Consider the following 12,474-nt stretch of genomic DNA (forward strand, 5'->3'; position numbering starts at 1 on the left):
AGCCTGAGGAGAGAGACGCTCTGAAAAGTTATGAAAGATCTGATCATACACTCGGCTTTTTGCCCCCCTTCGAAGACGCATTTAAAGAATCACAGTATATACTGCTGCTCCTATTTATCAAAGATAAACCGAATTAATTGTGTTTATCCTTAGCCCGGAGCACTCCTAACGAGTTACGCTAAATCCCTGAGCTCCTGCGAGCAGTGAGCAGCTGTACTTTGGGCTGGGATGATCTTCACCACGATCAGGCACCTTCACGTCTAGCTTTATGACTAGCACTTTTCTCAGTACGGGGGCGGGGGTAGAGGGGGAAACACAACAGAAACAAATTCAATCCACTTTAGCTGAATTCATCTGTAAAGGCACTTTCATTACAGACGCTCCTGGGCACAAACTCCTTCCTCAATTCCGCAGCTGTAGATCCAGCAGCGTGAACAAATATTTCGTCAATATTTAAATTTAATAGCCTGATTGTTATACATTTAAATCCCTGAAGACTGTCTACTACCTGTAAATTTTAAACTGGATAAAAGCGCTTTCCTCTTGAGATCAAATATTGAAGCAGTGAAAATGGAGTAAAGGCTTGCGATCCTTCAAGGTGAAATGCAGAAAGAAGAAAATAATAGCTGTTAAATAGCATGAACTTATAAGGCGATTCATAACATTTTCTCAACGAACTAACCATATGAAGAAAAAAAAAACCAAACCTCTAGAAAACTCTAGGCATGTCCAGTATATTAGTCATCTATGTTTAAAAAAAAAAAAATGGGTTCGGAAGTTTTGGTCAATATTCTAGGCAAAATATGCTCAACAGATGATAGTGGAGATGCAGCCAGAAAACAACTCCAGCTATTTAAACTGCCAAATGAGACATAAAGCTGCATTGTGAAAATCATCTGGAAAACAGGTTTTCCTATTGAAGTCGCTATGTGTTAATTACTGTGATCTGGAAGAGCTCTGTATCTAAACGCCTGGAAGCCGACTTTCACCCCGCATATGTAAATGAAGAAAGTGCTGAATGTAAGCCAGAGGGTTCATGTTCGGATTCATTTCCGTGCATGCCTAGACATTAATATGTGTTCATGTAGGGTTCGTACAGTACGAGGTGTTATTTCCTTATAAAGAAACACCAGGTCTCGCTTTCCATTCTCCTTACAAAATTATTCGCATTATTTATGCTACATTGAGCGATCTAATTTCTTCGTGATAGTCAGCTAATTGCTCTGGCAGGTAATTAGAAGCGGTTTACAACGCAAAGGGCTTTTGCGGTGGCCCTCGGATTATTAAGTTGCTCTGTAAATTATACCATATTTGCCGAAGAGAGGGAGGGGGAAGGGGCTTTTGAGAAGTTCTTCTGCTACGATCAGAGCTGAGACACGTCCCTGTCCACCCCCCAACACTTAAAAAAATGGGGGGAGGGGGCTCTTCCAGGGCTTGGAGTCGAATTATTCTCAAGCACGCGATCTGAAGCCCATTTTGTTCGTGCTCACTGGTCCAGAATAACTTGGCCATAATGGCCGGGAATGGGCCAGGTCTGCAGCAAGCTTCCTGCGCCCTGGCAGCATCCAGCAGGCATGTGGGAAAAGAATGGCTTAAATGGGGACATCTGTTCAGTGTTGCTCATCTCGCTCCTGCAGCCAGGTCGGGTTAAGAGAATAACCTGTTCACCACCTTGCCTCCCTCCCGCTGCTCGTCTGCCCCCCTCCCCCGAAGTTAATAAGGCTGTTGGGGAAGGAGGGGGGAGAGGGAGCGAGGGGGTGACCTAATTGCTCTGCCATATAGGCAAATAGCGACAGGGAAAGGTGGCAGCTACATTGTAAGAGGAACAGTAAATATATCAATATTAGGGTCTCTCCAGTCAAATCGCAGGAGTTCTGCATTCAGGAGACGGCTGTGGTGCACACTGAGTGTGTGAACGGACGAGGGCAAAACCTTCCTGGCACAGTGCTTCGAAGGTACGTCTTTCCTGGAGAACCAGGGATCCTTCCACTCCACAAACAGCAGGAAGCAAAAATGTTTTAATTTTTTTTTTCTATATTGACACTTCTGTGCAATTGGGAGAACAAAGAAATACATACGTACATACATACATACATGCATAGAAAGCTTTCCTTTTCTTCTGTGGTCTCTGCAGGCTTTGATTTTAGATGGTTTGGGATTTGCATATGCGAGTGTGTGTCACACACGTTTATATACGCTCACATATCCACAGGCGCCCATGTGTATATACATTTATATATTTGTATGTTTATATATAAATAGCATGTATTTCGGGGCGTGACCCAGCTTCAGGCAGCCCGTTTAATGGGAACGTCCTGTCTTACACACCGATTTTCCAAACGGTTACTATATCTTGGCATCCTCTTGAAAAGCTTGTACTATGATTTGAACACGTGTGGCTAAACCATCGGACCCGGAGCAGCTCCTAGATTATTTGTAATTAAGCACAATTCCCAAAGTAACATTTATCTTCCCGAAACTGCGATTGCAATTGTCAACCGTCTGGAGGAGACGCGGGGTAATCTGGAAGCATTACCTCCTCTCCTAACGGAGCAGAATGAAAAGAAATCAATACCGCTGAGGAGAAGAATTTAGTAGTTTTTAACTGTAAGTGGTGCCTGGGAGAAGGTGATATATAATAGGAAAAAAACCCAGAAAGCAGCTTAAACAAATCTATTCTGGGCAGGAGCGAAGGAGCGGCGGCGGGGGCTCCGCGCTCTGCCCCGCCCGGTGCCGGCTCGCTCAGCCCGGGCGCCGCTCTCGCCGCCGGCGCCCCCGGTACTTACATGACCGCCCAGGAGCCGAAGCGTGCACGGCGACAGCGCACCGGGAGAGCGGGGGTGGGGGTGCGGGGGGAGGGCAGGGAGAGAAACGGGGAGAAGAAGGAGGAGATGAGGATCGGATCGAGGCGCGCACCGGCGATGTAAACAGAGTGGGTGTGAAGGTGCCTCTTCCTCCCTCCCCAGGCATGCACACACCAGCATGTGCACGGTGTCTTCCCGGGCTAATTTAATTACAGGGACCTTTCGGAGACGCAGCTAGCTGCTTTTTGGGAGACGCGAAAAGTCTTTTTTTTGTTTTTTTTTTTTTTTTTTTTTTTTTTTTTTGGTAGCACAGATCCAGACAAATAAACAAACAAACGAGGAAAGACGTCGAAGTGAACCGTGAATCCCCTCCGCCGGCTGCAGACAGGTCGGCGTGTACCCTCTGCAGAGAGAAGCCCGGGCTCTGCCGGGCGCCTCCCCGCCGGCTGCGCGGAGGAGCAGCCAGGCCGCTCCAGGCAGCGGGACGGGGACACCGGCAGGGCTGGCGGGTACCTGGGGCACGTTTACACCGACGGAAGAAAAAACCCACATGGGCAATAGGTGGAGGCACCGGCGCACACGCACTGTCCGCTCCCGCCGCGCTGCCCCCCGTGCCCGACAGGGAGCTCCGGTCCCAAGGAAATGCCCGGTGAGGCAGTGAGGGAAACGTCCCAGGTAAAGCACAGCAATGCAGAGGGGCAGGTAGAGGTTAAAGAAAGACATCAACCACCCTCTTTGCTCAGTGGCCGCCAGGCACAGCACGGTCCCTTCTGCCTGGTGGCCGTTTTGTCTGGTTTACGTCCTATCCCCCTTTCTCCGCTCCCCGAACAAGTCGAGCTCTCGAGAGCCTGGAGAGTTGTTTGTCACCCCTCCGTAAATCTTCCAGATGACAGACTCTAGGTGAAGGTGTCGGGCGAGGGGGACACCTCCTGGCCCCCACCTAACCAGCTCAGGGGGCTATGGGGCAAACACGGGGGCAACTCAGCCTTTTCCAGAGCACGGAGCCCAGGGAGGGCGAGCACAAGGCCCCCGCCTGGAGGCTTTCCCCCATGGCCACGGGAGCGGAGCTGGGAGCCGCTGCACGCCGAGGAGCGAGCCTTGCTCCGGGCTGGACGCTTGACAGACGGCGGAGCGGAGCCGCACCGCCAGGAAGGCGACAGGAGAGCCTGGCTGCCACCCGTGTGCCCCTGAATTGGCGCAAGGGTGGCGTGAAACGCTTTCCCTCGCTCACACGGACGTTCAGCACACGGCGTGGTCAGCCTGCAGTTTAATCTTTCCAGCTACGCCTTTTCAAATAGCACAGACCTCTGTTTCCTAAAAGAGAAATCCCCCTCTACACCCTGTAGACAGGCGAGGACCTCTGGTACAAGGGTCTATCCATCTCTGTCCGCTTGCCGGTCGCAGCGCGGAGAATCGGGGTATGCTCCAAGAAAATCCACCCCCCTTCCCGAAAGGTTAGCGACAGCTATCGTTGTGTCTAAAGTTCCGAGATTGCTAATCTACATTGTAGGCTCAAGATGTTAGGTAGACTTGAGCAAGTTGTTCCCAGGATGTAAATTAGGTCCAAAAAGCTGTTGTCCAAATCGAAGAAACAGAGAAATTAATCTGGGAGACTATCCATCATAGGCTGTAATAAAGGGAGCGACATGGATGAGACAGATGATATGATTAAGGAGCTGTGGTCGTTTTAATTAACTTTTTGCTGTCCTGTAATGATCAAACTGGTCAACAGACCCGGTCAATAAGCATGTTAATATCAAACAAATAAAACCAGGGATGATTAAAAACCTCCTGGTTTATTAAATTTGAAATTCAAATGAAATTTATGCTGCAGATGCATACAGAATGCTAATAGATTTTAGCTTTATTGAGAGTGGATCCCACAGGTTTTCAAGAAACGGCACGAACATTTATCTCCTCCCGTACATTAAACTTCAAATGGGGAGGGGGAAAAAAAGTTTTAATTAATTTCTGGAAACCTCTCTTTGCTGGCACCCCCCGCCCCGCCCCCACCTGCATATTATGTTGATGTACTGCACCCTTAAGTGCAGTGGTCAATAAGGCAAATGCAAACAAAATTGTAAGCTTGCTTAAATCCTTTGCCCAGCAGGCAATGTATACAAAGGAGGAAGGTTACAGATGTTTCCGTGGCCAATTCAGAAAATATCAGCTCACCGCTCTCAAAGTTCAGAAGCTGCTGCTTTTCCAGTTTCGGGGAAATTATCAGGGTAGCAGGAGGATGCCCACTGGCAGGAGTTTTGTGATTTCTGTTCTGATGTATTTGCCTTTTTTTTTCCTCCCTCTCAGTTGAGTTCCCTTGTAAAGACTCCCACGACTATTTTTACAACGAGTTTTTCATAATTTCCCACACGGTGCTTTTAAAGGAAAAGCGCACTGAAAATTTAGGATTTTCGACCACAAATCAAAGGAGTCAAGGCAAGCATCGGAACAAACAAACACGAAAAGATCAAAAAAGGACACGTTTCCTCTGGGCAGACAAGTGCAGACAAAATACGGATGCGAATTGAAGACCCACCCGCCTAGGCTGTCCTAAAAAGAGATATATCACTAAAGGCTTCCTTCCCCGGTGTATGGCAAAGTCTCTCAGACTTTCTGGGGCTGAAAGGAATGCGTGTCGATCTTTTTACCTAACCTGGCACACCACAAAATGCGATTTTGTGTTCATCTAAAATGTAATGCTCACGATGCTTGTTTTGCTCTTACGCTTTCTGATCTATGTCTTAATAGTTCCTCCCCATCTCCAGCAGATAAAGAAAGTGGAGATAAAAAGTTAATAAGCATTCACATAAGGGAGTATCTCCGGGAAATGTTCTTCCCCTCTTTGCGGGTGATAGTATTGATTAAATTAAACCCGAAATTTAAACAAGTGTGCGTTAGGTCTGTAAAATGAATATCATTATAGAAGGAGACCAAAGCAATGAAGTTAATTCTTTTTTATTTGTTAAACGGAGTTCCCTCCTTCCCCCACCCCTTCCTCCTTCTGGGCTGGCCTGTCACGCCTTCTCAACAGGCTAAAATCATTCAGAGCAGCTCGCAGAGAGAAACGCGACATTTATGGTAAGCGTCAGCTTTCAGAGAAAGAAAGCAGTTCATTAATTTACTTCACTCTTACTTCAAAGTATGATAATGTACATTACTCCCTTGATCAATAGATATGATGTACAGTCAATATCCCCACGACACGGAAACGGGTCAAAACCGAAGCCGGGAGAAAGAGGAAAAACATCCCCTGGAAAGCTAAGCAAAGCCGTGGAAAGCCCGCGGGGGAGAGAGCACCTGGGCGAGCAGGGCCGGGCCGAGCGAGGTCCCCCAGGGACAGGGGGAGAGGGCTCTGCCCTTCCCCGCAGCCTCGCAGGGCTGGGCGAGGAGCCGAGGTGAGCAAAGCGCTCACCTTCGAGGGGGACGGGGCGGCGGGAAGCCAGCCCCTGGTTGTGCCGGTGCCGCCCGGGTGGACTCCGCCTGGGCAACCCCACCGCCAAGCATCACGCCTGAAAGCGCGGAGGGCGAGAAGGGAGGGAACGACAGGCAGCGGTGGCCTAAAGTGTTCCCTCTCCTTGCCGGGACAACGGGAAAAAAAGGGCTGTCCAGAAGGGATCGGGAAGGGGGAAAGAGGGGGCCTAGTGGAGAAACGGGATGCTACCGCTCTCGCCGTGCCCATAATCATAGTAAAACTGAGATTATGATGATGATCATTATGATATAAAAATTCAAACATTAAAAAAAAAAAAAACAACACCAAAAACAACTGTTGTCAAACACGCACGCAGGGGTGGGGGGTGATGGAAAGGGGCGGCCGGGACGGAGCAGCCCGAGCCGGGGCGAGCGGTCCCTGCGGACCGGGACCGCAGCTCACGGGCTCGCCGACGTGCGAGCGTGAGGTCATCAGCGGCGGCGGGGCTCGGCGGCCGGGCTCGACGGCGCTGCTGACTTCACGCAGTCACGTCGGCGAGCGAGGCGGCGGTGGCGGCGATTGGCTGGCGGCGGCTCAGCGGCACTTCAAAGCCGGCGAGGGAGCTACAATTGTGGTGGAATGGGCGGAACTGATCATTGTATTGCACACCTCTAAAAAAAACACTGCCTCTGATTTATCAATATAAAAAAGATCCTCTGAGAGGAGGGCACTTTTGTGTGATGGCAACTTCACTTCTAGGGGTGAGTCTAAGGATTTTTTTCTCTTGCTGGTTTAATTGGTTTCTTTTTATTGTCGATTGGAGGGGGTTAAAATAACCCCTGTCTTGACCGGGGCTATCAGTCTCCTCTATTCAGCCTGGGTTTTTTTTTTTTTCTTTTTTTTTCTTTTTTTTTTTTTTAGCTTAAGTACAAGTGAATTTAAGTGAAAAGAAAGAGTGAGAGGGGGAAAAGGGGGCAGAGTCACTTTTCAGTGAGCAAGAAAAGGTTTTAAGGGCATTTGTAGAAACAACCTACAGCGCCTGGGCTGTACTGTTCCTGTGCCCCCGAAGAAGTGGCTTTTCTTCTTTACATGTGACTGCTGGAAGAACAAAACAACAAACAAACAAAAAAATATATCCCAAACCCAGCACCATCGGGGTTTTTTTGCGTGCAATTTTTTAAAAATTTGCAACAGATTGTGGCTTTTTATTTCCCTTTAAAATAACCCAACCCACCGTGTCTAGCAGGTACGTTCAACTCGTGTATGCATACATATTTACATATGTTAAATTTATATATGTATTTCATTATCGTTGCTACGTAAATTAAGCTGATTTAAAGACGCTTAAAGAAGAAAAAAAAAAAGGCAGTAATTTGATAGTCCTGCGATTTTGTATTTGAGAAAACAGCCTTCCTGGCCTGAGGGACGGGGACCAGCCACGTCCCGGGGAAAGGGGAAAGGGAGCAGGCTGAAACGTAGCTGCCGCCGTGCCGGGGGCATCTCTAAAGCTACGGTAACAGACGCAACTTTTTCCCCTCTGTTTTTTAATTCCCCCTTTTAACCCTTCCTGAGCTCCTTCGGGGGAGGGGAGTTGGATGGTGAAAAAAAGCCCCGGTAGGCGTTTGGAGGCAGAACTGCGGTGCCGGCCCCAGCGAAGGGATCCTCCCGCGGGAGTCGCGAAACTTTGCGCCCGGGGCCGGGCGGCGGAGCGGAGCGGAGCGGGGCGCGGAGCGCGGGGCGCGGGGCGGCGGCGCGGGGCCGCTCCATCCCTGACGCCGGCGGGACGGCCCTCTCCCCTCTGTGCCCGCAGGAGGAACCGCGGGTAGGCTCCACGCCGCTGGCCATGCTCGCCGCGACCTGCAACAAGATCGGCAGCCCCAGCCCCTCGCCGTCCGCCCTTTCGGACAGCGCGTCCTCCTTCGGCAAAGGCTTCCACCCCTGGAAACGCTCCTCCTCCTCAGCCTCGGCGGGCAGCTGCGGCGCCGTGGGCTCCGGCCTCCCGGGCTTCGGCGTGGCGGGCGCGGCGCGGAACGGCTCCTCGGCGGCGGCGGCGGCGGCCGCCCTCGTCTCGGACTCGTTCAGCTGCGGCGGCTCGCCGGGCTCCAGCGCCTTCTCCCTCACCTCCAGCAGCGCGGCGGCCGCCAGCTCGCCCTTCGCCAACGACTACTCCGTCTTCCAGGCTCCGGGCAGCGCCGGTGGCGGCGGCGGCGGCGGAGGCGGCGGCGGTGGGGCGGCGGGACAGGAGGCGGCGGCGCACCAGCCCGTCTTCATCTCCAAGGTGCACACGTCGGTGGAGGGGCTGCAGGGCATCTACCCGCGGGTGGGCATGGCGCACCCCTACGAGTCCTGGTTCAAGCCCTCGCACCCGGGGCTCGGCGCCGGCGAGGTTGGCTCAGCGGGCGCCTCCAGCTGGTGGGACGTGGGCGCCGGCTGGATCGACGTGCAGAGCCCCAACGGTGCGGCCGCGCTGCCCGGCTCGCTGCACCCGGCGCCCGGCGGACTCCAGACCTCGCTCCACTCGCCACTGGGCGGCTACAACTCGGATTATTCGGGCCTGGGCCACTCGGCCTTCAGCAGCGGCGCCTCCTCGCACCTCCTCAGCCCCGCCGGGCAGCATCTCATGGACGGATTTAAGCCGGTGCTGCCCGGCTCCTACCCGGACTCGGCCCCCTCGCCGCTGGCCGGCGCCGGGGGCTCCATGCTGGGCGGCGGCCCCGCCGCGCCGCTGGCCGCTTCCCCGCGCTCCTCCGCCCGCCGCTACTCGGGGCGCGCCACCTGCGACTGCCCCAACTGCCAGGAGGCCGAGCGGCTGGGGCCGGCGGGGGCCAGCCTGCGGCGCAAGGGGCTGCACAGCTGCCACATCCCCGGCTGCGGCAAGGTGTACGGCAAGACCTCGCACCTGAAGGCGCACCTGCGCTGGCACACGGGCGAGCGGCCCTTCGTCTGCAACTGGCTCTTCTGCGGCAAGCGCTTCACCCGCTCCGACGAGCTGCAGCGGCACCTGCGGACCCACACGGGCGAGAAGCGCTTCGCCTGCCCCGTCTGCAACAAGCGCTTCATGCGCAGCGACCACCTCAGCAAGCACGTCAAGACCCACAGCGGCCCCGGAGGCGCCGGGGGTCCCGGCGGCGGCGGCCCCGGCGGCGGCCCCGGCCCCGGCGGCAAGAAGGGCAGCGACACCGACAGCGAGCACAGCGCGGCCGGCAGTCCTCCCTGCCACTCCCCGGAGCTGCTGCCGCCCCCCGAGCCCGGCCACCGCAACGGCCTGGAGTGACAGGCGGAGGAGGCTCGGGGCCGTCGCGCCCCCCGGTCCCGCCGCCCTCCTGGTCGCGCAGCCCCCCGAGCGCGCAGCCCTGCGGCGGGGACGCGGACACGTAAGTAGCTGGCACGGCTCCGCAAGAACAGCGCTCAGCCCCGCTGCGCTCCCGGAGCCCCGCACGGGGCTGGCGGTGCGGCCGGGCCGCGCAAGCCCCGCGACGGGGCCGGGGAGAGGCTGGGCGAGGGCGGAGAGCCGCGACCCCCCATGGGGCGGCCCCGCCGCCGCCTCCTTTCCCCTTCGCCTTCAGAGCCCCCCGCCTCGTGTTGCTTTTAGAGCGGAAAAAACACCCACGTCCCCTCTCGCTTTGCTGCTGGAAACCGTCCCGTACTCCCTCCCTCCGCCGCTGGCGCCGGTTCAGCCGCGGGGCCCGGCGGGGCGGGCAGGCGGCCGGGGCTGCTCCGCGGCCGGGCCTCCGACGGCAGCCGCGCTCCGTGCCCCGCACAGCGCCGGGCTGCCAGCCGGACCTGCTCCCATCCCGGCACCTGCTCGGAGCCCCTCTGCTCCCCGGAGCGGCAGTGTGCTTATTTCCCTTCCCCCTTTATTATTATTTTTTTTGTCAATTTTAACAAATCGTTTACCTCCTCGAGTCCGAATTTCACTGCGTTTGCCAGCATATTTGTATAATTCTCGTTTGAGCAGGAATCGCGAAATACGTTGAAAATAATTAGGTTGAAAGTCGTATATTTTTTTTTAACTTCAGACAGATGAAGAAGAACCGTGGGTTTCAAGCGAAGATGTATTTCCAATGCCAAAAAAGGGAGGCCGGGGGGAATAGGAAAATTAAATATTTGTAAAATGCGTCTGAACCTATAGGTTTGTACCACTGGGAAATCGTTCTAGATTAGCTAACAATTAAATAAAACTCCACCAGTATATCGGTGTGAGGTGCAGTTGTCCAGGAGACGATTTTGTATAGTATTTTTCTTGTAAATTTCTTCCAGTAAATATTTGAAAATATATTGAAGTACACTTGAGCTTTTTTTTTTTTTCTTTTAAATTTTTATTTCTTTTCCTGTCACGAGAAAACATTCTTTTTGCAGTCCTGGTTCACTGCATTTTTTTTTCTGGACTCCTTTCTTGAAGTGTGCATCAAATCACACTTCAGGATATAGGTTTTGCTTGAATATTAATTTAGCTAGGCATACAACTGTAATTAAGCAAACAATATTTGATAAATGTTGAATGACATTTAATTTAATGGAGCATGTACTTATTTGCATTTGCTGGCAGTTCAGGTATAGTTACGGTGAGAGTTCTCCTATATTTCATAAAGTGGGTTTGCCACAACCCATGTATTAAATAAACTGTCCAAGTGAAACTGAACTAACGTTGGCCTATGTGTATTTCCTGAAAATAATATTGATAAATGTTAATAAACACTCCTGACACTACATTAGCGGTTTGCAATGCTGCAAACTAAACTTGTCTCATTGTAATGTTGAAATAATTTGGATATTTCACATTGAAATGAAAAGCCCTTCGCTGGAACATTTTAGATTTGCATTTTAAATGCATGAAATGTAATTGATTTTTATCTGTAATATTTTAAATGGTATTAATAAACTCCAGAAAATCATTCTACCTTAGGTCAGCCAGTTGTTTTTCTTCTTTGTAAGTCCATCGTTACAGTCAATAATTTACTTTGAACTAATATGCCATGAGTTGTTCTCTAGAGTTTCAGAAAAAAGTGAACATACAACGAACGTAAATTTTAGCACATACTGAGAGCAGCTTTGAGGCATTAAAATGGGTAAGTTATTCTGTTTCGTGCTTTTTAAAATGCACCATCAGAGGAAACTAAATGAAAGACATTAACTATTTTTTTAGAAAATTGTTTGATTGTTTTTATCAGACTAATTTTACAGTGCCTCTCACAAATCTGAGTATGTTTGGGAAGCTGCTTTGCATGTACGTCCTCGTTGAAATTATTTTTCCCATCACGCCAGATCCATTGTGAAAGGAGATTTAATATTGAAACGCTGAGGGTCATTATTGCTTTAAAAGACAAAAGAAAAAGTGGTCCTCCGCTTTTGTTTTGAGGTGAGGTGGTTGTGGCTGGGGGCGTAATTGCCGTAGCGAGCACTAGCTTCTTCAGGTCTCAGGGCTGGGAAACTTCGCGGTTGTGTGTGAAAACTCCCTTCTTGTTCGGGGGCGTTTTCCCCACAGGACCGGGAATCTGGGCAATTCCAGGGGCTGCGGGGTGCTGTCAGCCAGCCGGTCAAGCGCTGCCGCCCTTGCTGTGTCCTTTAAATCTTTTCCACAAGCTCCCCCTGGACAGCAATACAAACACAATTGTGCATTTGCTTAGCTTTTTGGCAAAACCCCCCAAAACGCCAAACTGAAACCAAAACCAAACCCCTGAAACTCCTAACACTTTCTTTTACCACCTTCTTTGGGGAGATGGGGGGGATGGGGGAGCGTGTGGAGGTCGTGTTGTTTCTGTTTGGAAATCTGACCTCTTCTGTTACCTAGGGAGGTGATGCTCACTGTTGGGGCACTGAAAAACTAGGGCTAGAGCATGTAATCTGCATAGCAGAATCGTCTTTTGTGCACACATGTAAAACACATGGTTGTTGGTAGTACCTTAAACAACAGGTATTAAACTGCAGGGCAAAAAAATGCATAGACCAGTCAACTCCAGATGCGTTCAAGATTTTGGACCTCTGCATGGTATAGGGGTTAGATGGGACTGTTAACAACCACTAGAAACAAGAGTTGCTCTGATTGACCTTTTCTGAGCTGCATTAGGATTTTTCTTCATTACAAATGCAACCAGGAGAGACCTGCAAAGTTTGCTACTGAAACAAAGCAACAGTTTGCTCTGATTTTTTTGTTGTTGTTGTTTTCTAATGCCATGTAACATGGGTGGTGTAGCAACACCCAATTTCCCCAGTGGGAGTGAGAGGCAGTGGTTATGTTACTTGGAAATTTTGGTCCCG

The 12,474-nt window shown here is 51.6% G+C and overlaps 1 protein-coding gene across 1 annotated transcript; it reads left to right on the forward strand.

The window, feature by feature from the left end:
* Positions 1-6,941: 6,941 nt before the first annotated feature.
* On the forward strand, positions 6,942-9,490 carry SP8 (Sp8 transcription factor). The gene is made up of 2 exons (XM_039710808.1): positions 6,942-6,977; positions 8,027-9,490. Exons 1-2 carry the CDS (start codon positions 6,957-6,959, stop codon positions 9,488-9,490), a joined length of 1,485 nt encoding a protein of 494 aa, XP_039566742.1. The 5' UTR covers positions 6,942-6,956.
* The last annotated feature ends 2,984 nt before the right edge of the window (positions 9,491-12,474 follow it).

This window comes from Passer montanus, unplaced genomic scaffold (assembly GCF_014805655.1).
Source record: "Passer montanus isolate IOZ18808 unplaced genomic scaffold, ASM1480565v1 scaffold10, whole genome shotgun sequence".
In the NCBI taxonomy this organism is placed as follows: domain Eukaryota; kingdom Metazoa; phylum Chordata; class Aves; order Passeriformes; family Passeridae; genus Passer; species Passer montanus.

Bases quoted from the DNA above. Each gene is read 5' to 3' on its own strand.
- SP8 (XM_039710808.1), top strand. From the start codon at position 6,957: ATGGCAACTTCACTTCTAGGG. The intron at 6,978-8,026 runs GTGAGTCTAAGG...CTGTGCCCGCAG, and splicing joins TGGCAACTTCACTTCTAGGG to GAGGAACCGCGGGTAGGCTC.